The following is a 27,034-nucleotide window of genomic DNA, read 5'->3' as shown; positions in this document are numbered from 1 at the left end:
TTAAATAATTAATAAATATTGTGGACGATATCTTTTAATTAATAAACTTGATTATTACTAATTTTGAAACACATTAAGTGGGATACAAGTTCATTAATTGCATCTTAAAATGTGCCCTTAGGGCACATGTTAGCGGAACCCTTATTATTATACTAATAAGTAATAACACACAACTTGTATTTATAAGGGCGTTGCAATAAATACATTGAATGCATAGTAAATAGGCAATAACATGAGAATTTGTAAAGTTGAAGGAATATCAATAGATTTACCTGATTCTAAGAGGATTATTACATGTAATTTTAGCCTTCATTTTATCTTAAACGAGACCCAATTTCAAAATTCAAACTTTAAGCTTCGAGTTTTACACGGTTAATAATATAATGTTGATTCTAACTTATATTTTTCACCCAAGAAATCATTTGGTCCAAAAGTAATACTCCCTCCGGTCTTTTTTATAAGGAACACTTAGGGCAAAAAATTTGGTCCTTTTTATAAAAAACTTTGACCAATTTTCAAATGTTTCAAATGTTCAATTTCACTTATTCTCTTATTTATTATGAGAGAGAATTTAAAAATAAGTAAATTAGTTGAATAAAGAGTAATTAAATAAGGATATATATGGAATAAATTTAAATTTATAAGAGTATTAAATGAAAATAATTATGTTAAATGTGATTCCTTGGTCTGTGTGATTTTTTCAAATTGTTCCTTATAAAAATGACCGGAGGGAGTATTATGATATATTTTCTTTTCAAAATAAATGCACAAATAAAAACTTTTAAACCTAAAAACCATTATTCTTGTGTCAAAAAATTGAGTCGAGATCAAAATTGTCACGTACGAATTTGGGGTAGAAAAACCTAAAGTTTAAGAGCATCAAATTTTTAGGTATACCAATTTTTAGGCTTAACTATACATTTGGTCCCTTACTTAAAAAGTATCAATTTGGTCCCTTACGTTTATTTTAGGTTTCATGTTAGTCATTTCAGTCAATTTTGTCACAATTTATACAATTTGCATATGTGGACTGGCACTTGGACACACTGACACGTGTACTGTTCAAACGGTGTTAGTGACAAAACTAACGGAAATGACTAACTTGAAACCAAAAATAAACGTAAGTGACCAAATTGATATTTTTTAAACATAAGAGACCAAATTGAAACCTAAAAAAACGTAAGAGACCATATGTATAGTTAAACCCAATTTTTAAGATCACAAATAGCTTCTAAAAATATTTAAAAAGACACAAAGAAAGAAAGGCAAATCGTATAACATTTATGATATTCTTATTTTGAAAAATGCTAAATGGTGCCATCAGGGTATTGTTTAAGGATACAAATATAGTAATATGTCATTGAAAATTGTGTAGTCAACTCCTCAAAAATTTTAAAAATATTATTTTTCAATTCAAATATTTTTCTTTTATTTCCTTAACCGGTGTCCTACAAGACACCGGTTATCACGATTCGCGACCCTTTCATTTTTTATGAGAATATATACAATATATGAATAGTAGTATATACTAGTACTAAAGAAAAAGAAAATATTATTATTTAAATAAAATAAGAATAGAGTGAAATCATGCGTAAAATATACAATTCACTTTATTCTTTGCGTATCAGTGTCTGTGTTGTGTGGCCACTCACTCACTATTTATAATTGTCACTAATAATGAACCAACCATCAACCATGTTCTTTTCCACTCTCTCTTCTTTGTTTTTCTTTTGCTGACTGACTTAACAACAACGTTTCCTTGCTTATATTAAGGTTAGTCAATTCTCTCTCTTCATGTTCAAAGAGGACAAAATCTACGAACCCTCAAATTGTACTACATACATAGTAGACTCACTCACAATCTCAAACCTTTAAGCTGTGAAACCTTTCCATGCCGGACGGAGAATCATCCACCGCCGTTGTTGCTGATCAACAAAACTCCTTCAGTCTTTCCACAGTAAAAAACCATGATGATACTGTAAAAAAAGATCCAACCAAAATTGCAAGAAAGTAAGTAACTTTTTCACACCCTTTTGCTTTTTCTTTGCTCAACTATGTTTATTTTCAATTGGGTATGTGGGTTTTGTTTTATTTGTTATGCTTGTGTTGTTATTGTTCATGTGGGTTTGGTTTTATTGGTTGTGTTTGTGTTGTTATTGTTCATGTGGGTTTGGTTTATTTTATATACTGGTGATGTTTGCTGTGATGGTTTTGAGTATTGTTACTCTTTGTTAAGGAAAAAATGTTCCTTTTCATGATTCTAAATGTTACAGTTGAGTTTAGCTACATAGGCAAGAAAATAAATGTTCAATTTTTGAAGATGTGATGATGTTGTTGTTGGGTGTGCTTATGGTTTTGATTCCTTGCTTGGCTTCTGAGACTCTAAAGAATCTTATGAATTTTTTTTTGTCTTTTTGGAAGGTATCAATTGGCGTTATGCAAGAAAGCTATGGAGGAAAATATAATTGTTTATTTGGGAACAGGATGTGGGAAGACACACATTGCTGTGCTGCTTATGCATGAAATGAGACATTTGATAAAGAAGCCGAACAAGGATGTATGCGTCTTTCTTGCACCAACCGTTGCTTTAGTTAATCAGGTGAGCTGCTGCACATTTGACAGGAGGGGGGATTAGCAATATGATTGAATCCTTGCGTTTTGGACGGTCTTGATTTCTCCTCAAATTTATTGAATGATTGAATGAAAAGATGCATTAATGACAGAATTATGAATCTTATGTAATGTAATTGTTGTGTGAGGCATAGTAATTTTATGCATAAATCTGATGAATTGATTTGTTCTTGCATTTAGCAATCTCTCTTTGAATTTTTTGTCTTAACTAATTTGAGGATTTTGGTCATTCCATCGCGTGTCTTCTGAAGGCTTTTTTCTCTTCTTATTTATCTATAGCAAGCGAAGGTTATATCTGACTCTGCTGATTTTGAAGTTGGAACTTACTGTGGGAGTAACAAGCGCTCCAAATCTCATCAATATTGGGAGGAGGAGATTGAACAATTTGAGGTGACAATGATAGTTAAAACATATTGAAACTAATTATGTTGACTGCATTATTTTTATGACGTAGAAGCTGTTGAAAGAAAGTTAGTGAACAACAGTTAAATTACTTTCACTTCAGGCAATTAAATCAATAAATAAATTGGCAGCAGATTTTTGGGGATCTTTCTGCTCAGTTAAATTTTCATCTGATGGAGTTCGTTGATTCTAAGTTTGCACCATGTCATTGTTTTTTCCTCTTTCAGGTTCTTGTTATGACCCCACAAATATTACTCCATAATTTATCTCATTGTTTCATCAAGATGGAGATGATCGCACTTTTGGTATTTGATGAATGCCATCATGCTCAAGTCAAAAGCAGCCATCCTTATGCAGAAATCATGAAGGTATGTTGCACTTTTGTCAATGTCATAGCCATTCATAACGGAGAATGCTACACATTTTTATGAATTAAACCTTTCCATTTCGACTGTTTCTTTATAATTTCATGATGACAATGTTTTAATTTGGCAACTTGTTAGATCTTCTATAAAAGTAATTCCACAAAAGTTCCCCGCATATTTGGCATGACTGCTTCCCCCGTTGTAGGAAAAGGTAAAGTAATCAGGTTTATCTTCAAAAAGTTGATATGACATTTTCTGGACATAATTGTTTTCGATATTCATGAAATTCACTCTTTTCTCTCTATCTCTGAAATTCAACAATGTGGATGTTTTGTCGTTCCTTTATCCTACCAGTTCTTCATGGGTGTTACCCCGTACAAAGTTTGCCTACATTGTTGATAGTGTATCCGTTATTTTCTTTCTCATTTTGTTCATGTATATTTCTAGAGACAAAGTACATTTCCTGAATGCTACAAGTGCTGTAGTTTATTGTAAATAAGTAAATTCCTCCTCCATTTTCTGTACTTAACATGTTATCATTTTCAGGTGCTTCTACTGAAGCAAATCTACCAAAAAGCATCAACAGTCTTGAACTAATCCTTGATGCTAAGGTAGGGTTTACATAGTATTATATGTCAAATAACTTAACTTTGAGAGGTTTTTTGGTAGCCCGTCTTAAAAGTCCGGTACATGTCAAACTTTTGCCCTCCTGTGCAAGAAAGCATATGTTCTTTCCACTGTTTTTTTTGAAAAATGTTCTTTCCATTGTTAAAATGGGTGAAACTGATATATTGATCAAGAGTTCTTGTGAATAATTACCTAGTTGTACTGGCTAGATGCTGTGCTTTTGTGGCACATCTCGAATGATTTGGATATTGTTTGTAGGTATACTCAGTTAAAGATGAGGCATTGAAATCTTTTGTGACCACTGCCAAAGTTAATATATATCATTATAGTTCGACTGCAAATATGGAAACTAGCTTGGAGTGGAAAATGGAAGAGTTTAAATTGCAGGTACACTTCTGCTATCTGTGATGGATCTTAAGATGATAAGATGAACAAGGTTTACCTGATCACTGCTTTCTTTCATGTTACCAGTGCACAGAAACCCTTGGTAGGAGTATAGAAGATCACCAGAAACGGCTGAGCACAAAGAAACTTCTCAAACGGGTACATGATAATGTGGTCTTCTGTCTCAGGAGTCTTGGCATTTGGGGAGCGTTGCAGGTAAAACTTGTGCATTTGATTACAGAGTACACTTTATTATTATCGGTGTCTGCATGTACACTTTTTTTTTGTATTCATAAACCATTCACGGTGTCTTCACCAAAGGACATACATAGTACACTTTTTTTTGGTTATTGGGCATGACTTGTTTAAATTAACCTTTCAATTTTCAAATGTGAAGCAGAAACCTATCTTAGAGCCTGTGTACTTTTCTCTTCTTCACTGTTTGCTTTGGGGCTCTTTGTTTATTTGTGGCATGACTTCCTCATTTGTTATTGAGGTTGTAAATTGTAATAGTGAACACCATTTTGATTCTTCTGAAATCTAACAGAATATGCTTATTGCCATAACTTTAATCTTATCACCATTTTGGGGTGACTACGGATATATCTTGTTTTATATGATATTCAAATAAAATAGAACATAACATACCCTCCTTTAACTGTTTCCACAACTACACAGTTTTTCTTTTGATTTCCTACAGAATATTTTAGCTTGCCAGTTTATCTTTATATTTTTTAATTGAGAAACTGATGTTTTGATTGTTGTTCCTTTTCCGTCTTTAATATTTGTGTTCACCCTCCAAGGCTAGTCGTGATCTTTTGAGCGGTGATCGTTCAGAGAGGCATGCATTAGTTGAGGCAGAAGGAATTTCAAGTGATGAGTCTGTATGTGATAAATATCTTGCTAAGACAGCTGAACTATTTAATTCCAAATGTAAGACAGGTATTTTAACATTGCATGGTGTTCTTTTATTTGTGTCATTGCTGTTACATAATTTATGAGTTGTTGCTTATGACAATTTTTGACAAAATCCACGCACTGTTAATTGTGCTTCCACTTTGACTAAATCCATTTCTTGTTTTGCAAATCTGTAGGCAACAGTGTTGATGATCCATCTTCCTGGGAAAGATTAAAAGAACCTTTTTTCTCAGCAAAGCTATTACGCCTCATTGGGATACTGACCACTTTCAGGTTGGCAACCTCATTTTCTTAATATTTGATAAAATTGTGTTTTTTAAACAAATTTCTTCAGACATGTTTTCATATAGCACATGTCTAATATATATAACCAAATCTGCCTCACTATTGTTTGGTTATGAAATTAATATATATATATATATATATATATATATATATATACACACACACACACACACACATTCTGATCTAATGTTCCAATTTCAGGTTGCAACAGAACATGAAATGTATAATTTTTGTGAATAGAATTGTGACTGCAAGAGCCCTGTCATTCATACTACAGCAGCTCCAGCTTCTAAAACACTGGAAGAGTGATTTTCTTGTAGGAGTCCATTCTGGAGTGAAGATTATGTCACGGAAGGCCATTAATTCGATTGTTGATAAGTTTCGCTCTGGAGAGGTAAGACTAAGAGTAATTATTGGATTTCACTTGTCGACTTTGAGTCGAGGGTGTGCTGTAATTGTGTTTGAACCACAACACAAATTCATATTCACCCTAGTATTTATTACAGCCATAATTACATAAATATATACACAAAGTGGCTTTTTATGGCACATAAAGGGTTAAAAGTATGAGTTTGGGGAATAAATATATCGAGTCTGCACCCTTCTGCTTTCCAACATTTTCTTTCACTTCATTTCCTTCTTCAAAACCTTCAAACACTAGGTATTGGATAGAATGTAGAATGTCTTTCACTGCATGTATTTCAAGCATAATTGATGTTATTAGGGTGGTAATTGACACTTAAATATGGATAAAGATACTTTTGTTAATAGCTTTAATATGTGATATATTTTCTAGCTTGTCAAGGAGTTAAGTGGCACTAACATGCTTATATGGCTCACACTGTTAACAGTTGAATCTATTGGTTGCTACAAAAGTGGGTGAAGAAGGACTTGATATTCAGACATGTTGCCTTGTCATACGGTTTGATCTTCCAGAAAATGTTGCCAGCTTTATACAGTCAAGAGGCCGCGCACGTATGCCTCGTTCAGAATATGCATTTTTGGTTGACAGGTACCTATACAATATAGAGATTTTGAAAGGAATATATGCAAATCTGTCCTGGTTATTTATGGAATCTTATTATTGCAGTGGCAATGAGAAGGAATTAGACATAATTGCTGGTTTTGAGAAAGATGAATTCCGAATGAATATGGAAATTGCTGACCGAACATCCAGTGAGACACACAGCATCCCTGTGGAAAGAATATTCACAGTTGATTCATCTGGTGCCTCAGTCACTGCTGCATATAGTATCTCATTGCTTCACCAGTATTGTTCAAAGCTTCCACATGATGAGTATGGGCTTATTCAAGCTTTTACCTTTGTTTGGTCCAAAATATACTCCACTAAGAAGTTTTAGGGAAATGAAATGCAATCTCATGTGTAAAATGTTGTTAAACTATCTTTTCAGGTTCTTTGATCCCCGGCCAAATTTCTTTTACTTTGATGATTTAGGGGGAACTGTTTGCCAGATAACTTTGCCTTCTAATGCTCCAATACACCAAATTGTCAGTACGCCACATTTGTCTATGGAAGCTGCAAAAAGAGATGCTTGCCTGAAAGCAATTGAAGAACTGTATAAATTAGGTGCTTTGAATGATTGTCTTTTGCCAAGGAAAAATGATGCAGAGACAGAGAAGGTTTTGGGCTCTTCTGATTCCGATGAGTGTGAAGGTCAAACTTCATCTGCACTTTGATTAGTCATTGCTTTCATTATCTTTCAATAGGCTGTCTGAAATGTACTGTATGCATTATATTTTGAAATGAAACGTTGAGCATGTTTACTTGTCTGTGCGTGTAAGGAGAGTGACCAATAATCCATTCTGATCATGTTTAGACTTTTTAAACTACGCGTCTTCCTTTTTCGGTAATTTTTATAGTAAAAGCCCTTTTCTCTAGACAGTTTAGTGTTCAATTGATTCACTGTCAATGTGAAAACTTGCACAATTAATCCATTCATGTGTTGCCACATCACTGAAATATATTTTTCCTCTCCGGAAGTTATTATCATCGTCAAATCTTTTGATGATGTGGTAACACGTGATCGGAAGATAGTGTAAGTTTTCACACTCAGTGGATTAAAATTAAACTCTTTCATATCTTTATCTGCTTCTAAGCTTGTTGAGGAAGTATTTTTTGTGTTTTCAGTTGTACTACTATTGTTATGTTGATTACTAATAACTTATGGTTATAGGGATGTGATAATATGGTTATGGTGTGAGTGCTATATTAATTTTCCGTTATATGCAGATGACCGCTCGAGAGGAGAATTACATGAGATGCGAGTTCCTTCTGCATTTCGACAGTCATGGAAAAATGAGCAGAAAACTGTCCGTCTCAATTCTTACTACATTAAATTTTGCCCTACTCCGGAGGATAGGGTCTATAAAAAGTTTGGTTTATTCATCATGAGTCCTCTTCCAATGGAGGCAGAGAAACTGGAACTTGATCTTCATCTTGCTCACGGTAGATCTGTGCTGACAAAATTTAGGCCATTTGGAGTTGTAGAATTCAACAAAGATGAGGTAAATAACTTTTTTTAATAAAAAATAAGGAGAATGTTAACTTGTGCCCTTAAGGCACATGTTAAGGAAACAAAAATAGAAATTATTAAATGCTAATTTGTGCATTTTGACTTTTGAAACATTAAATTTCTTGTATCATTAAATGTTGAATTTCTATTTTGGTATATCTTAACATGTGCCCTTAGGGCACATGTTAACAAGACCCAAAAAATAAAACAGAAAGGGAAAATTTTAAGTTAATGCTTGGGCTTTATTGTCTTGCAGATTAGGATGGCAGAGAATTTTCAAGAAATGTTCCTTAGAGTTATTCTTGATAGATTAGAGTTTGTTTCTAAGTTTGTAGAATTGGGTGCTGAATCCCGCACAAACACATCGACCTTCTACCTTTTGCTTCCAGTCATATTGAAAGAATATGATGATGTGATGAAAGTAGATGTGATGAAAGTAGATTGGGAGACAGTGAAGAGATGCCTTTGTTCACCAGTTTTCAGGCATCCAGAAGATACTTTGAATAAAAAGGTTACCCCTTTGGATAATCATCTGCAACTTGCCAATGGTTACAGAAGTGTTAGAGATGTTGAGAATAGTTTAGTGTATGTTCCACATACAAAGTTCTTCTATTGTGTCACAAATATTATCTATGAAAAGAATGGATTCAGTCTTTGTAAAGATTCAGACACTTCAAGCTACGTGGACCACTTCAATGATAAGTAGGTATCTGTATAATCTATAACAATATATAAAGGGGATAAGGGAGTTTGGGCTGGATTTTTTTTGGTCCATTTTGCCCTTAACTTCCTTTATGGTTTTTTAATTATTCCATAATTGTCCTTAACTTCCTCTTTTTTTTATGGTTTTTTCATCTATATCTATTCTATACTTCTATAACAATATATAATCTATAACAATATATAAAGGGGATAAGGGAGTTTGGGCTGGATTTTTTTTGGTCCATTTTGCCCTTAACTTCCTTTATGGTTTTTTAATTATTCCATAATTGCCCTTAACTTCCTCTTTTTTTTATGGTTTTTTCATCTATATCTATTCTATACTTCTATAACAATATATAAAGGGGATAAGGGAGTTTGGGCTGGATTTTTTTTGGTCCATTTTGCCCTTAACTTCCTTTATGGTTTTTTAATTATTCCATAATTGCCCTTAACTTCCTCTTTTTTTTTTTTATGGTTTTTTCATCTATATCTATTCTATACTATAATATATAAAAAGAATACATGAGTTTTGGGGTAGAATTTTCATAATACCAACATTACCCTTGCTTTTTTTTAGTAGCAACAAAAATCTTTTATTAAGAAACTCACCATAACATAAGGCGTATCTTTTTTTTTTGGTACATAAGTTAGACACAGGCAGACGCGGAACGCGCCTGCCTGGCCCGCTAGTAATAATAATAATAATAATAATAATAATAATAATAATATTATTATTATTATTATTATTATTATTATTATTATTATTATTATTATTATTATTATTATTATTATTATTATTATTATTATTATTATTATTATTATTATTGATTCATCCTTATTTCACTTTTGGTCTTCCATCTCCAATTCTTTTTATTGATGAAAACATTTAGGTTTATGAAAGTTATTTAAAACTTCGTGATTACCTCATAGGATCAGATATCAGAGATTTTGTATATGTAATTTGGAATATCAATATTTGTACTGATCTTTGACAAAACAAATCTTGCATGCTTGGATGTCAGGTTTTCCATTAATCTCAAACGCCCTGAACAACCACTTCTGCATGCAAAACAACTTTTCAATTTGCACAACCTGCTACACAATCGAAAGAATGAGGATGCTGGTACTGTGTTGAATATACTGTTTATTTGGTGTTCAATCTTGTCTGTCTAAGCAATTAAAAGGATTTGCCGATTAGTAGTGCAGTACATGCAGCACATTTATGTTGTTTTTTTTTGGGGGGAGGGATAGGTCGAAACCTATCTGATGCCATTGCCAACTTGAAAAATCAAACAACAGGGATATAATTGGGTGTCTGAAACAGTTCACACGCAGTCAAAATGCTTTAGTGTTAATACTAACTACAATGATATACAGATACACAATCCTAAATTAGGTTGCTTGTAACATACATGATATACCATAAATATTAATGATAGTCTACCGATGCATGTGTATTTCTTTAAATTTCTGCATTGACCGGCATATCTGGTTTTTGGATTTATCTTGTATTCAGATTCTTCTCTAAATGACTCTAGATTTTAATTTCTCAATGACAGAAGAACCTGATGAGCTAAAGGAATACTTAATTTATTTACCTCCCGAGCTATGCGAACTGAAAATAGTAGGCTTTTCGAAGGATATTGGGAGTTCCATATCTTTGCTACCTTCAATTATGCACCGTCTTGGAAACTTGCTGGTTGCCATTGAACTGAAGCACCAACTATCTTCCTCCTTCCCAGAGGCAACTAAAATTAGTGCCCATAGAGTAAGGCCTTAGCAAATGCACATGTTATTCCTTTTCATCAAACCATTGCAGTGCTTATTGTACAGATTATTATTGTTGTAGTTTAGAGCTACTAACAATTATGATTAATTACCAGTTTCTAGAAGCTCTCACCACCGAGAAGTGTCAGGAGCGCTTTTCCCTTGAAAGACTTGAAGTGCTTGGCGACGCTTTCCTTAAATTTGCTGTTACACGTCATTTTTTTCTCTTGCATGACAGCTTTCATGAAGGAGACCTTACCAGCAAGCGATCCAATGTTGTAAATAATTCCAATTTGCTTAAGTTGGCTATTAGGCGCAATTTGCAGGTAAAGCTATACTTTCACATTTCTTTTTACCTAAATAAGAAAGTATTATTAGTTTTTTTATTTTCTGTTGGATTTATATGATATACATGTGAACTAATGTGAAGGTTTCAATTTAGGGATTTGAATCCTTCATTAATTCCTAAACCAACATTGCCATATTCAGAGATAGATAGAAATAGGACTGTGTACTGTGGTGTCTCTCCTAAAACTTATTTTCAATTGAAATTGAAAGAAAGCCTAAGACCGTTACCGGTGTCTCTACGAGACTTCTAGGTATGAGCAAGTAAAAATTGAATATCATAACCGGAACCTAAATAAAATTTTTAAGCAAAGATTGAAACTACTGAACTACCCCTGACTTCGATATAGAAATTAATTGAACAAGAAGTTAGTTAGTAAAGCCAATAACTTATAGCCTATATAATTTCTTTCTATCTCGAGGTCAATTGTCAAGTTTTAAAATGAATATTTTTATTTTATGACTTGAGTCATTTATCTTTATCTCCTTGCTGCTTCTTTCAGGTCTATATACGTGATCAGGCATTTGATCCATCACGGTTCTATGCATTAGGCCGTCCTTGCCCTACAGTTTGTACCAAGGAAAATGAAGACAGCATACACTTATGTTTAAATTCTGTTGAGGACAAAAGTAGTGCAAGTGCAACTGGAATCCGATGTAATAAAAATCACCATTGGTTGCATAGGAAAACAATTGCTGATGTGGTTGAAGCTCTGGTGGGGGCATTCATAGTTGACAGTGGCTTTAAAGCTGCAATTGCCTTCCTTGCATGGATTGGCATAGAAGTAAATTTTGAAGCTTCACAACTTGTTAATATTTGCACCGCAAGTGTTGGCTATTTTCCTCTTGCTGCCGAAGTAGACATTCCTTCTCTTGAAGGCAAGTTAGGACATCACTTTGTTCATAAGGGTCTTCTTCTCCAGGCATTTGTACATCCTTCTTATAATAAGCATGGAGGAGGATGTTATCAGGTAAGCACTTTTCTTTTCACTCCCAAAGTTCTGACTCCGGATAAGATTTACTTTATAGCTCTGAGGATTCTAGTGGTACATTTTGATCTTATAGTTTTTAAAACCTGATAAATCTTTGCAGAGATTGGAGTTTCTCGGGGATGCTGTCTTAGATTTTCTGATTACGTCATATCTATATTCAGCATATCCCAAGCTAAAGCCCGGCCAGCTGACAGATCTTAGAGCTTTGTCTGTCAATAATAAGGCATTCGCCTGTGTGGCCGTGGAACGCTGTTTTGATGAATATCTTCTGAGTGATTCAAGAGACCTGAGCAAGGCAGTAAAAAGGTATGTGGATTACATCAGAAGACCTGTATCAGACAGTGGCAATGATGGAGGGCCAAAAAGTCCCAAGGTAGATATTTTGACATTTTTTTAAAAAAAATTGCAGCTCCAAGATGCATTTACTGTTATTCATTATTTTTCAAATGTGTTTTCCTGTGTGAGATGAAAGTATAATGTAACTGGGAATTATGCTACTGCCTACTTGCAGTCACAATAACATCATTTCAAATATGTGAGTTTCTATCTATCATTTGTTATTGTCACCTATGCTCTGATGCGAGGTGATGCTTGTGCACAGGAGGTTATATTCTTATATTATTCGCTGAATCCATAAGAGCAAATAAATAGAATATAAGAAATTTATATTGCAGTTTTTGCACTACGGCGTGTGTTATGGAAATGTGTATCTTTTATAGGAAGTCCTTTTAATGTCCACTTATAGAAGCTCAAAATTATATTGCTTAGCAATTTTTCATAAAAGTTATGAGTTCTTAATTTGACATTATGTTGTTTCAGGCCCTAGGTGATTTGGTAGAATCTTGTGTTGGTGCCATTCTTCTTGATTCGGGATTTGATTTGAACGAAGTTTGGAAGATCATGACTTCATTCTTGGACCCAATCATGAAATTCTCATCAAGTTTGCAGCTTAGTCCTGTTAGAGATTTGCAAGAACTTTGCCAATTTAATAATTTGGAATTGCAGCTTCTGGAATCAAAAGCAGGTAAAAAGTTTTCTGTTGAAGTCAAAGTGATTGGGGACAGTGTATGTGAAAAAGTTTGTATCACCGGCCAAAATAAAAAAGAAGCTTCTAGAATTGCTTCACAGCTACTATTTTCAAAGTTGAAGGTAAATAAGTATGCTTAGTTATCTCATATTTCTATCCTTATTTTTTCAACACCAACATTGCATTTTTCTTCCTTGTATAATGGAATTATTGCTATTTTTATATCAATCATTTAGAGAGATGCATTTTACCTTTCTTAGCTACAACTTCAGGAGCTATATTGCTTGTATTTAATTATATGATTTGAGTATCAATGGCTGTGGACGTGCAGGCTCAAGGCTTGAAATTGAAGTCAAAAACTTTGGAAGACGTTCTGAAATCAACATTTAAGACGGAACCGAAACTGATTGGCTATGATGAAACCCCCATTGATGTAACAGATACGACCACCATCGGACAAGAAATGGTTAATGGAGATCTATGCAACAATTCTTATCCAGAAATCTTCCGTATCCGGGAGGTATCTGATGCATCGTCCTCGTGTGTGAAATCTGTCGCCCAACGTTTTCAATCTTCTCCTAAGGAAAAGCTTAGTGAAACCAGTCGAAATCGTGATTTTGGCATTGATTCATCAAAGACAGGTAATATAAAAAAAATTCTAGTAGTTTTGTTGTGCCAAATATTGGAGTCGGCACCTCTGTTCTATTGATTCTAACTGTTGTTTCACATTATAAAGGAAATGCAAGATCGCGATTGTATGAATTATGTGCTGCTTATTGCTGGAAATCTCCTTCATTTGAATGCTGCAAGGAAGAGGGACCAGCCCACCTTAAGTTGTGAGTCTCTCGTAATCATATTGTGAAACATAACAAACATTTAGAGTTGCTTTGTATTCACTATCTTACATTCACTTCATTTCAGCTTCACTTGCAAGGCAACAATGGAGATAGAAGAGGCACCAGGTATGGTTTTCGAGTTTATTGGTGAACCTCTACCAAAGAAGAAAGATGCAGCAGATAGTGCAGCTGAGGCTGCATTTTGGTACCTGCGACAGGAAGGTTACCTGCATAATTCTAGTGATAATATTAACAAGCTCCCAACAGCTATATAATCGGAAACAAAATTCAGTTTAGGTAAATCCTTATTTGACTAAGAGGTTGGTATAGTTTATAACATAGAAGGCCACCCTAATGGAAATATGTTGTATAATAATTTTGTAGTGTCATAAGTTGTTTCTATCTGTATCTGCACTACTATGTAAGGGCATCATGAACCTCAACAATAAAGGGTCCTCAATTTTTTGGGATTTATTGGATATTTCTAAAATATTTGTCAGCAATGTTTAAATATTAGTTAACTGTGAAAAATGACATAGTGTAGCCATTAGCTTGGTGGTTGTGTTATTTTTGCAACTTATTATGATACTTTACCAAAACGGTTCTGGAAATTAATTTTTTGTATACATCTAAGTTTATTTTGAAAATTAATCTTCAAAGTGCATTCTCTTTTATTTTTTTTTTAAATTGTTACATTTTGAATTTAACTTATCTTTAAATGTCATAATGGAATTCATGGTGAATGCTAATGTCCTCAACAAGCCAACCATGATTGTTTAAACATTTTTGAAAAGATTTTGTGAATAAATCATCCATTTGTTCTTTAAACTATGGAAACTATAGAAATATTGATAGTTCATAATTAAATTGATAATTTATTTTTAACTACTTAATTTTATTTTATATGACTTCTTTTTAAAGAACATAAATAAGAGTTCTGACAACATTTTTTTTCAACACTTACTAATACTATTACACTCACTTTTGGTTGGACCAATATGGGTCTCAATTTTTAATTTATTTTTAAGATCACTCAATTTAGAAATAAGTTTCGCATAAAATGGTTAGACCCCTGATTAATTATTGAGTGTACGTTAGAGAGTATTAAAAAGATAATGTTGTAGCACTTCTCACTAAACTATATGACTCGGGTAACAATTAATGCATCTACAAAAAAATATGAAAATGTATATACGGTTACTTTTTCACACACTTTCCTTTTAAGTAAACTCTTGTAGTATCTTCCGGCACGCCTTATGCTGATGAGACATTTAAAGTAAGTCACAACAGATGTGAGCGGAAAATTTAACATCTATATCAACCACAATTATCATTACTTTTATTTATTCCTACCAAAGAAGTTTTATGATAAATAACTTGAAAAATACAGTATATTTTATTTTTATTAAAATAAAAAACGAAATTTCTTCCTTTATTTTTATATAGAGCTTCAATTAATTAATTCGAATGAAAGATTGAAAGGGGTATCAGTATCACTATCGTACGTCACGCGCCACAACATCCCTATCTCACGCGCCCCCGCCACACTTTTCCCGCCATAAATTCCCGCCAAAACACCTTCATCTTCTTATTTCCCATTTCATCCCAAATTTACAGAAGAAAAAAAAAACCGAAACCCTAACACAAACCGAAACCGCATCCCTTCTCATAGATCTCGAAGATGTCAGGTTGGGACGAAGGTGGCGTATACTACAGCGATCAAGCTCACTCATGGGACGACGGCCGTGGCGAAGGTGAAGCCACCGCTTCCAATCACACTATCCTCCAAAAGTTCAAAGAATTCATCCGAAACTTCGAGACCGGTAACAATGTCTTCCCTTACAGAGAGAGTCTTCTTCATAATCCTAAGTTCCTTACTGTTGATATGGAAGATCTCGATTCGTTTGATCCTGATCTTCCTTCTAAACTCCGATCTTCTCCCGCCGATATCCTTCCGCTGGTACTTCATTTTCTATTTATCTCTTTTGAAATGTTTGTTGAACTTGATTTTTGTGTTGATTTGGGTTTTTGGTTTGTTGTGTAGTTTGAAACTGCCGCAGCGCAGGTTTTGGTGAATTTGAAGACTAAGGTGGCCGGAGATACTGGTGCTATGGAAGATGCTGCTCCTGGTGATGTACAGATTCTACTTACTTCTAAGGAGGATTCTGTTTCGATGAGATCGCTTGGGGTTAGTTGATTTGGCTTAATTGAGTGTTTAGTTATTAATTAGGGTTTTGAATTTTATGTTTATGAAGATGGTTAGTAAGTTAGGGTTCCAATTGAGACATTTGCTAGTTGTTATAGGAAAATTTGATTCTTATTGAATTTTGAGAATTTAGTCATATTAGGTTACAGAAAGTTGATTTTTTGTATCATTTTCACAGGCTCAATACATATCGAAGCTTGTTAAAATTGCTGGGATAACTATTGCTGCATCGAGGACTAAGGCAAAGGCAACATATGTGACCTTGATATGTAAGAATTGTAAGAAAGGGAAGCAAGTTCCGTGTCGGCCAGGACTTGGGGGAGCAGTTGTTCCTCGTTCATGTGATCATGTTCCTCAGGTTTAGTTTGTGCTTTCTTATGATTATTTTGTACTGGGTACTCTATTTTTCTTTATTTTGCATTTGAGGATATCTCTTACATGATAAAGGGTTTTTTTTTTTTTTTTGTAGCCTGGAGAAGAACCTTGTCCAATAGATCCGTGGCTTATTGTTCCTGACAAGAGCAAGTATGTTGATCAACAAACCTTGAAGCTGCAAGAAAATCCGGAGGTAGTAATATAAATTTGATATAATAAAAGCTTTAAAGACTATTTGAATGATAATCATATATGACATTTTTATTTGGGCTATTGAAGGATGTTCCAACTGGAGAGCTTCCTAGAAACCTGCTCCTTTCTGTTGATCGACATCTTGTTCAGACAGTAGTTCCTGGCTCAAGATTAACAATCATTGGAATATATAGTATTTTTCAGGCTTCCAACTCCAATACATCGTGAGATTAATCATCTATTTTTAGCATCTTTATATTTCTGTATTGTCCAATCAATCAACATATTCACATTCTTTGTATTTTATGCAGTAACAAAGGAGCAGTTGCAGTTAGACAGCCTTATGTTAGGGTTGTAGGAATAGAAGATGCAAATGAAGCCAAGTCTCGAGGTCCCACTGCATTTACAACAGAAGAAGTTAGTGTTGACCAACTATAAATAGACTACTTCTGTGCTTTATACCTTGTTGGTTGCCTCCTTTAATATCACATTGTAGCTGAATGAATGTTAAAAGTGTTTGTGGATCCTGTGAAACTAATTTTTTAAACTAACTCTATCAGGTTATCAGTTTTGCCATTACCCTGCATTACTAGACTCCAGCTATGATTTCTCAGTTGTTCTTTGAGTAGTATATGGTCTTCTACATTTAAAAAACCTTGACTGAAATTTCATTCCTACTGTTAGATAATCCTCATCTGTAGATGTTGCTGGTACAAATAACGGTATCTTTTGCAGATTGAAGAGTTCAAAAAATTTGCAGCTGAGCCTGCTGCATATAAAAATATATGCTCCAAGATTGCTCCATCTATATTTGGGCATGAGGATGTCAAAAAGGCTGTGGCCTGTCTTCTATTTGGAGGGTCAAGAAAGGTATACTGCTGTCTTTGACTCCCCGTCTATTTTGTTGGAAATAACAAATTTCATGTATGGCTGCTGATCACTTGGTCAATTTCCTTGCAAGCAGCATTTGCCAGATGGGGTGAGATTAAGAGGTGATATCAATGTGCTACTTCTTGGGGATCCATCTACAGCAAAGTCACAGGTTATTTTTTTGCATTTTTTCCTTTAGACTAGTTCTCAGTTACTGTGACAGTTAAGTTAAGTTATTAAAAATGAAGGCCACAATGAAGGCCATTTGTGGTATCCAAAATGTAATTGTTTTTCCACTATATATACTTAACTTTAGATTTTAACATGAAATGGTAAATCATTTCCGCTCTTCCTATTTTTACAACGTAGCTTGCATTTCCCTACATTATGTGACAGTTGTATTTTACAGTTTCTCAAGTTTGTTGAAAAGACCGCTCCTATTGCTGTTTATACTTCTGGAAAAGGCTCATCAGCTGCTGGCCTCACAGCCTCTGTAATCCAAGATAGCAGTACTGTAAGTCCTTTACTTCATGCATTGTTTGTACTAGATATTAAATGTCTGTCATCACTACTTCATAGTTGAGATATGACCATAAACTTGTCCTTCACGTATCTTGATTGAGACGTCTCTGATTGTTATTCTGTGCATTTCAGCGTGAGTTTTATCTTGAAGGAGGAGCCATGGTCTTGGCAGATGGGGGTGTTGTCTGCATTGATGAGTTTGACAAGATGAGACCAGAAGATAGGTATGTTAAGTTGTAAACCATTTGTTGTTTCTTTTTGGCAATTAATCATTGTTTTTTTGTTGAACTTATTCACTGTATCTGTTATGGTAGGGTTGCCATTCATGAAGCCATGGAACAGCAAACTATATCCATAGCCAAAGCAGGAATAACAACCGTTCTTAATTCAAGGACTTCTGTTCTAGCTGCTGCCAACCCTCCATCAGGGCGTTATGATGACCTTAAGGTCAACCGCTATATAACCCCTTTTTATTTTTTATTTTTTGGTTTCTTGAAATGGATATCATCATCATTACAAGAGACTAACAAGATTCATAAATGTTTCCTCCAGACTGCACAGGACAACATCGATTTACAGACAACTATTCTTTCTAGGTTTGATTTAATCTTCATAGTGAAAGACATCAGAATGTACGAACAAGATAAGGTAACTTCCAACTGTTTTGTGCTCTGTTCTCATCTCATGATGTGATACTTTTGTTTCCTTTGAATGCAGCTTGTCCTGGGTGGAAATGCTATGTCAATTTTGTTGTTTTGTGAAGTTAACATTTGATAATGCAAATTATCTAAAGTAACTTTTTTGAAACAACTATCTAGTTAATATTTAGCAAAATGTATGTCACCTCTTGATTTGTGTGTCTGGCATTTATGGTCTAGTTTTGCAAGACCATGAAGAAATATATTTTACACATTCAATGGTTTTCAATAGTTTTCAAATCAGTAGTTGACTTATTTTGTTTACAGATAATAGCTAGTCATATCATAAAGGTTCATTCATCAGCTAGTGCAACGAGGGGTGAGAATAGGACTCCCATTTCCAAAGAAGAAAATTGGCTGAAGAGGTATGCCATATCTAAGAAGTTAATCAGATTTTTCATTAATTTCAATTATTCGAGAATGAGCTTTGAGATGTTATGTAAATATAGGTATTTACAGTATTGTCGAACTGAATGCCACCCCCGTCTATCGGAAGCTGCGGCGAGATTACTGCAAAATAATTATGTGAAAATCAGACAGGTATTCATGAATATGCTATCAAATTAATGTAGAAATGCAATGTTAGCCTCTAGCTTCAATATGGTTATTAGTAGTTGATTATGATGTTGGAGACCATCAGTTCTGCTTTTGTTTTGTTGGATGTCATTTATGATTATATTTCTCCTCTAAATGCTGATTTAATAAAATGAATATGATGATTATAGGATATGAGGCTGCAAGCAAATGAAACTGGAGAAGCTGCTGCAATACCAATTACTGTAAGGCAGCTGGAAGCTATTGTAAGGTTGAGTGAGGCGCTTGCAAAGATGAAACTGTAAGTATTGATGTTATTCTTTACTGGGTACCTTTGGTCCATACCTCCTGGTGCGATTTCATAAAAATATCAAAACACAGTACTGATGTAGAATATAGTATGTCACATAGTTTGATATGGTGTTAGAAGTTTTTAGTGCACAGCTAGCCATCGTAACAGATTTTTCATAAATACTCCATCCATCCCTTATTATAAGATTCATTTACCTAATTCATGGATAATCAGAAAGGTCAATTTGGTCTGTAGTAATAAATTTGTCAACAATGTGCATTAGTTTACCAAAATTGCCCTTGCAATTTTTGGCCTCTTAATTTCAATGTCTAACTTTTTATACTCTTTCAAACCAATCTTCACAAGAGAAAAAAGTTCATCTTTTTCTTGTGTAAAATGAGGATATTTTTGTAAAGAAAACAATAAATGTAATAGACAATTTAAGAAATGATTTGTAAAAAGGCTTATGTTTTTTGGTTCAATAATTCTATCATTGCGTGTAAAATCCTTAATATGCATTGCTTAACTCAAATCATCCTTCTGTTTTTCTTTTTTGGAGTGTCTTTTTTTGTTCTTGGTCCATATGACTTTTTTTGACAAAATGCATCTCGTTAATTAACTCATACCAGATCTCATCTTGCTACCGAGGAGAATGTGCAAGAAGCCATAAGGCTTTTCACTGTGTCTACAATGGATGCAGCTAAGTCGGGAATAAACCAACAAATAAATCTCTCAAAAGAAATGGCACAGGAGATACAGGTTTGTCTTGTAATGAGACTGTCTCTCTTTTTCCATATAGGCTTCATATGCTGATGATAGTTATTTGCTGAGCAGCAAGCAGAAAATCAGATAAAGAGAAGAATTGGGATTGGAAACCACATATCAGAAAGAAGACTGATTGATGACCTCGGCAGAATGGGATTGAATGAATCTATTGTAAGTACTACATAGCCACTTAATTGAGAAGCCTGCCATAGCTTAAAAATCAGAATTTGATGATGCCATGTATGTGGTTCTTTCTAACTTTTAAAAGATACACATTTTACACGGGGTTATGTTGAATAGTTGTGTTGGGACTTTAAATCCTTAGCTAATGTTTTCACCGTCATAAGCACAAGCACAAAATATAAAAAACTACCAAACTTGAAATCACAATGTTACTGCGACATCTGGCAAGTGCCAATACTGCAGATAATCAAATTGGGATTGAATGAACGTTTACAGTTAACAGTGCTCAAAACAGTTACAACTTGAAGCAATTAGACTTGTTCCTTTTTCTCTACTCTTGGTTCATACTCGAATCAAATGTCTGTTAACATCCTTCTCACCAATAGCTTACATGTATTTTTATTGTCATATTCATTCATATAACAACATTTTGCAGGTAAGAAGAGCTCTTCTAATCATGCACCAGAGAGAAGAGGTAGAGTACAAGCGAGAAAGGCGTGTTGTATTTAGGAAAGCTTAACACGTCAGTTTTCCGACCCGTTAGGTAGCATGCAAAATGCCAAGATTCAATTCAGGGCAATTGAATGTGTTCAAGTTATTTTAAGTTTCTTTTTGCCTTTGTAAGGTTCAATGTTAGCTTTTGCAAGTATTGTGTATACCATACCAGTCATGTACTCTAAAACCAGGTGTAAAAGAATCTAACGTCAATGTTATTCTGGAGTAAAATATGAAGTTATATCTCACCTCAATTTTAAATTTCATCTTAACTACATGAACGTTAACATTCTTATTTTATGGTCATTGTTTTTCATCTCTTATGTTACATTCCTATTCCTATTTGATTTTTTCTAGTTACACCTCTGAAATATTTGGTTACGTCTAAATTTTATTGATATTTTATCATAATATTGAAATAGTCCTTGCTCCCAAATTAATTTTACCATTTTCACCTCAATCTTACTCTTCACATTTCTTTTTAACATCCATTCAAGGTGAACAAATTTGATGAAAGGTTAAAGAATGAAATACAAAATATTCGATTATGAAATCATTGTCTAGGTAAGTGAGCTTTTGAGCAATTTTTGCATTTTTAGTTTTTTTTTTTGTGCTTACATGTATGTGTTTTTTAAAAAATTAACACAAATGTAAACTGGTTTAATGTATAAATTATAATAAATAATAAATTTTACACACATGAACTTTTTAGTTGAAATCGCATTTTTTCAATTCCCGTATACAATGTAGACCTTGAATTCATGTATGCTACCACTTTTAGGCAAATTCACGTAAGTCACAGTGATATGTAAACATTCGATTAAAATGAGGAATAGAGGGAAAAAAGAAAGGGGATGAAAAGAGAGGGCAATGATTGAGGGTTGAAGGAGTAAAGTAGTGAATTATATATGTTAGGCTTTTTCTTAGAGGCTGTTAGGCTAAATGATTAATTATCAAGAAAATAAGTTGTGTATAAAAAACATTATATTTCTAATTGTATCTTATTTAAATTTATAATCTTTTAATGTTAAGATTAGTATCAATATTTTTCTTTTGAGGAGGGTTATATTGACTCCAAGAGTAACTTAAAAGAGTTACTCCACATCTTAACCCTTTATTTTGTTTTAATCTAATGGACCAATATTAATCATCATTAATAATTATGTGACCTCATGTTTCTTAACTATTCTCACAATATTTATGGATTCCATTTTATTTATTTCAATTTATGGTTTCCATTTATTACTTTATGTATATTCATTTTTTCCTAAAATATTAATGCAAGAATCCAAAATTAATTATTGGTAAAAACAAAAATAGAAAGAAATGGTGTTGTTTTTTCCCACATTTTTTTCTTCTTATTTTTTTTTTTATAAATCGGATATTTTCCTCTTCCAATTTACTTTGATCTTGATCTCTTGCATAAAAAAAAAAAATTACTTTGATCTTACACCAGGACGTATGACAATCATGAATTTCTTTTGGTTTTTTTGGTTGATAAATAAGAAGAAATGGTGAATGATTTTATGATAATCAATGGAAAAGAAAATAATGATTTATTTTTTTCGAAAAAAAAAAGACTTTTTTTGGTTTATGATGACCGTGGATCGAACCCAGGACCTATAACGTACTACCCATATACATAATCAATAGACCAAATCTAGTGACTTTAAAAATTAAATAAATAATACTTTTGATAGAATAAAAAGAAATGTAAATATAGAGTAATTAAAGGAATCCATAAATATTGTGAGAATAGTTAAGAAACATGAGGTCACATGATTAGTAATGATGATTAATATTGGTCCATTAGATTAAAACAAAATAAAAGGTTAGGATGTGGAGTAACTCAAAAGAGTTACTCTTGGAGTCAATATAACCCTCCTCTTTTCTTTTACTATTATATACAAAAAATCGTACTCATTTTTGTTAATTGAGTTAAATTTGAAAAAACTTATGGGTGAAATCACTCACTAATAAATACTAGTAAGGAAACTTAGTAATCCAAGCTCAAGAGTCTACATTGGTTATGAGAAGAATAGAATTATAACATGTTTATTTTACCATCAGCATGAATTTCAAAGCATGTTCAATGGCAAAAATTTGAGACCCTTGCTTAGAAAAGAAACTCAAAACCCAAACAAATAGGCACTATTGCACGTGTAAAAATAGTCAATCAAGTGTAATAATGAACCTCAGGGAATCATGCTTGGATATTTGCCTGCGCAAACGTTTAATTAATTAAAAGTTAGTAATTTCTGCAATATAGTTTATCCTATGAGGATATGAAATAGGCAATGTGACAAGGTTATTGACGCTTGTGATTATAAGTTCATTATGCAATTCCAGATACAAAATCATAGTTGATAGATGATGATACATTCATACTTTACACAAAATGGACTGAAAATAGGCAACTAAAATGGTACACATTTTTGCATCCAACAGAAGTGAATGTTGAACAAAATTCTTAGCTTGATGTCCAAATATAGACCTGACCTCCACTTGTAGCTCCTGCTAGCATTCCAACCTCATAAGGGTGTGCATAAAATCTGCATGGAATTGCAGATATGTGTGGGCTTTGTAGAGTCTTTACTGTTGCCCTTTGAACTGTTGAGACAACGTCGACTCCTCTTTTCATATTCCCAATGAAGAGGTATGAATTATCCCAGCCCCATATTGCTCTGCCATCACAAAATCAAGATAACAAATTCAACTAGCATCAATAAATTCCTTTTCACTTATAAAAGAATGAAATCTTAATTGAAATGCAAACATCATTAAATCAGCTCCAAACTCCAAAGAGTCTGAAGTATTCAAGTCCTACAACATTGATAGCAAAATATGTTGCACGGTGGGGAAAGTTCAGCAAGTGGCAAAAGAGAGGCATAACAGCTTAAACATTCAAAAGTATACTTCGCATAAACCGCACCTGAAAGTCGAAATCCATCTTCCAGTATGATTATCATGATAAACCGAAGTTTGATCCTCCAAGTTAACTCCACTGTATATACCAATTGTGTTGTCCAGGCTACATCAAGAGATAACATAAACTCAATCTAATCAAATTCACAATTAGCAAAAACCCGCCTCAATATAATTACGAATTCGCAACATCAAATATATTTTGGAATTAAGTTAACATGCTGACTAAAGATAGTAAATACTACAACAAATAATAGGCCATACAAGTAAGTACACTGACATTGTAACACATTTTAAGTATTGTAAATTAGTGATATTGAGAACGGAATAAATCCTCCATACCTTGTAGTGGCAAGGCTGCATCCAGAAGGAGAGAAATAGGCAGATTGCACAGACCTTTTGTGAGTAAATGTCCTCAAGGCTGTGTGGTTAGTCCCGCCAATACATCTCAAATCCCAGGTGCATGCAGTTGCATCAGAGGAACTAGTAGCTACAATATGAGGGCTTTCAGGGTTGAAATCTATTGTATTAATCCTACTTTCATGCAAATCCCAGTGGGATGAACTTTTCCCTATCCTGTTATCCCAGACAGTTAAACCCCCTGATCCCTCAGCAAAATACAAACAGTTTGCCTCATTCTTTGGCTGCGAGAGAGCATATATACATGTATCACTGTTGTATACCATATCAAAGATTTCCTTCTCAGCATCCATCACCCGAACAAGTCCATCATAACAACTTGTATATATCTACATACAAAATCAATCCTCACAACATCAGACAACTCTGCTACTTGTAAAAAATGTAAGGGCATGTTTGACTAAATTAAGAAAGAGAAAAAAGGTACATGCACAAATAGTATAAAACAATTTTACACTATCAACCAATAACAACATTGTATTCTGCTACTTCACTCCACTTTATTGATACAACATGGAAGAATAAATCATTAAAAGTGCATATCCATTAAACTCTTCTTTCAATTTATTAAAAAATTCAAATATGTAGTAACATAAACTTAGCAATTAAAAACTACAATAAGGAAAAGTAACTATTTCAGAATTGAGAAATCACACCTTTGACAAGCAATGTGGTTGAAACAAGATCCCAGAAATGGGAGCCTGATGTGGATGGTATAAAAAAATCTCATTTTGTCCAACATTCCAGAACCCAATATCCCCAAATTTGTTACCCGCCACTACCATCTTAACATCATTAGAAGGGCAAAACCCCATTTGAGTTATCCTTCCAGGAACAACTCTTGCTATATTTTCAGGATCCAAAGACAAAGATTCCAACTCAAGTGAACACTCAATTTTCATCTTTTTTGCATGCCCATTAAGTTCTTCTTCATAGACTTCCTTGTCCGATATACGAACAAGTGATTCAATGAAAGAACGATCAGAATCATCGACGCCTTTATAAGCATCCTTCATGGGAATAGGACCCAAAGTTTGAACAAAATCATCATTTTTATTGGGGGAATTGTGAGTAACAGCGTTGGAATCTGAATTAGCATATAAATCTAAACCTTTGGAATCTGGTGGAATACCTCTTGTTCGAAGTGAGCGTCTGATTACAATTGGGGTTTCGGTTTTCGGTTTCTTCTCCGATTTTACATTGTATGATTTGGTAACAACCCTGTGAATGGCAAATTGTTCAAATTACAGTAAATAATGAATCATTTGGTACTAAAAAAGTTATAAAAAGATAAAAAAAAAAAAAAAAAAAAGAGTTCAGAGAAAAAATACTTGGTAATGTTGGAAAGTTGAGAGGCTTTGGATTGGACTTTGAGAGCGGCCATCATTTCATTGTTGCGGCGAATGTTTTCGAGTCGTTTGCGTTCATAATCAGTTAGTTTTGGAGGCGCCATTGAAGAACAAAAGAAAAGAGGAAGTTAGGGATTTGGTTTTTGATTTACGGATTTATTTATTTATTTATTATGGAAAGTGGTTTGCGCGGGAGATCAAAACTCACTGGGCGGCAAACAGAGTCTTATATTTTTTTGGCAAAAATGCGCCAAATATCTTATTTATCGATAACACTTTGATCTTTTATTTTTTTATTTGTAACATATATGATTTGCCACGCCAGATAATTTTATTATTTAAAATCTTTTTTATTTAAAAAATAAAGAAATTAAAAAAAAATTGAAGATCTTCATCATCTCCATTATGTTGCTTTGAATCTTCATCTCTAATTTTCAAAACATTTACTTTTCTCTCACTTCAATTAAAATCTTCCTCCAAATTCAACAATTTCGTTAATCCCTCTTAAACTTTCCATCAAGATTCTTCATGAAAATTAAGTTTTTGAATTAGGTTTACATACATTTAAGAGATGAAAGTGAGAAATAAATGATTGGCGAAGATTCTTATAAATATCTCAAATTTAGTGTTTTTGGTCCTTATAAATATATCTCAAACTTCGTTTTTAGCCCTATAAAAAATTTCAACAAGTTTATACTCATGGATAGGATAGATGATTGACATTGATACATAAAAAAAAAATGACAAATTATAAACAAATAACACAATATACATATTTGTCATTGATAGTGATTAGACTAAAATATTTATTAATGATGTCTAAAATAACTGCAAGTTTGTAGTATGAATTCATATTACTACTACATCCATTTCAAAATGATAGGATAATAGTTTTCAAGCATATTATCACAACTCACAAGTACTTTTACCTCAATCTACATATATATATATATAATGTGTTAATCCTATGAATTATAGTTTGCAAATTTTAACTCATGTCAAATCTTCTTTAATGTATTTTAAAAATCTATAATGAGCTTTAATAGTAATAATTTTTGTTTCTACTTTTATGTTTTGTAAGACGCATATATTAGAAAATTCTACTAATAAAATGAGAAATATCATCCCAACAAGTTAGTTCAATATTTTTCATAGATGAACAAACTGTCACTGATATTACAATTACCACAATATCACTCTATCATAAAAAAAATCGAGGCAACGGAGCAAAGTTAGTTCATCACTCTATCTACCACATCCTAAATCCTAATGATTAAAGAATCGCCCGATCAAACTCTTTGTTCTTGTTCAACAATGGAGACGGAGAAAAAGAGACAATAAAACTCAATAATAATGGAGCTGTTTTTTGAATTCTGATGGGCCGATCATTTTT

The 27,034-nt window shown here is 33.4% G+C and overlaps 3 protein-coding genes across 13 annotated transcripts; 2 read left to right on the top strand and 1 right to left on the bottom strand.

Moving 5' to 3' along the window:
* The first annotated feature begins 1,565 nt into the window (after positions 1 to 1,565).
* Positions 1,566 to 14,403, top strand: LOC123919639 (dicer-like protein 4). Of its 11 annotated transcripts, none has more exons than XM_045971605.1 (26): positions 1,588 to 1,773; positions 1,877 to 2,010; positions 2,422 to 2,599; positions 2,911 to 3,021; positions 3,261 to 3,401; positions 3,537 to 3,609; positions 3,945 to 4,009; positions 4,284 to 4,412; positions 4,497 to 4,625; positions 5,213 to 5,351; positions 5,504 to 5,600; positions 5,814 to 6,006; positions 6,464 to 6,624; positions 6,703 to 6,909; positions 7,025 to 7,287; positions 7,864 to 8,138; positions 8,403 to 8,848; positions 9,871 to 9,971; positions 10,408 to 10,616; positions 10,732 to 10,941; positions 11,464 to 11,931; positions 12,053 to 12,325; positions 12,772 to 13,101; positions 13,311 to 13,620; positions 13,716 to 13,815; positions 13,901 to 14,403. In XM_045971605.1, exons 2-26 carry the CDS (start codon positions 1,892 to 1,894, stop codon positions 14,088 to 14,090), a joined length of 4,917 nt encoding a protein of 1,638 aa, XP_045827561.1. In that variant the 5' UTR covers positions 1,588 to 1,773; positions 1,877 to 1,891; the 3' UTR covers positions 14,091 to 14,403. The 11 variants fall into 11 exon arrangements, with proteins under 11 accessions (XP_045827560.1, XP_045827561.1, XP_045827565.1 ...); XM_045971608.1 differs by having other exon boundaries at positions 1,627 to 1,773; positions 5,213 to 5,342; XM_045971607.1 differs by having other exon boundaries at positions 1,632 to 1,773; positions 10,411 to 10,616.
* Positions 14,404 to 15,284: 881 nt separating this feature from the next.
* On the top strand, positions 15,285 to 21,201 carry LOC123919638 (DNA replication licensing factor MCM5). Its single transcript, XM_045971600.1, has 18 exons — positions 15,285 to 15,775; positions 15,860 to 16,003; positions 16,200 to 16,379; positions 16,491 to 16,589; positions 16,676 to 16,812; positions 16,900 to 17,005; positions 17,324 to 17,458; positions 17,553 to 17,630; positions 17,868 to 17,972; positions 18,113 to 18,204; positions 18,295 to 18,427; positions 18,533 to 18,628; positions 18,946 to 19,043; positions 19,128 to 19,218; positions 19,404 to 19,513; positions 20,134 to 20,263; positions 20,339 to 20,440; positions 20,889 to 21,201. The coding sequence occupies exons 1-18, from the start codon at positions 15,497 to 15,499 to the stop codon at positions 20,970 to 20,972; spliced, it is 2,199 nt and encodes a 732-aa protein (XP_045827556.1). The 5' UTR covers positions 15,285 to 15,496; the 3' UTR covers positions 20,973 to 21,201.
* A 1,987-nt stretch (positions 21,202 to 23,188) lies between these two features.
* On the bottom strand, positions 23,189 to 25,779 carry LOC123919637 (WD repeat-containing protein 76). The gene is made up of 5 exons (XM_045971598.1): positions 25,624 to 25,779; positions 24,949 to 25,513; positions 24,215 to 24,621; positions 23,880 to 23,978; positions 23,189 to 23,631 (listed from the first exon to the last, which is right to left on the bottom strand). The coding sequence occupies exons 1-5, from the start codon at positions 25,743 to 25,745 to the stop codon at positions 23,418 to 23,420; spliced, it is 1,407 nt and encodes a 468-aa protein (XP_045827554.1). The 5' UTR covers positions 25,746 to 25,779; the 3' UTR covers positions 23,189 to 23,417.
* Between the last annotated feature and the right edge of the window lie 1,255 nt (positions 25,780 to 27,034).

Source organism: Trifolium pratense, linkage group LG4 (assembly GCF_020283565.1).
Source record: "Trifolium pratense cultivar HEN17-A07 linkage group LG4, ARS_RC_1.1, whole genome shotgun sequence".
NCBI lineage: Eukaryota > Viridiplantae > Streptophyta > Magnoliopsida > Fabales > Fabaceae > Trifolium > Trifolium pratense.
This window is presented reverse-complemented; position numbering and strand designations above follow the sequence as displayed.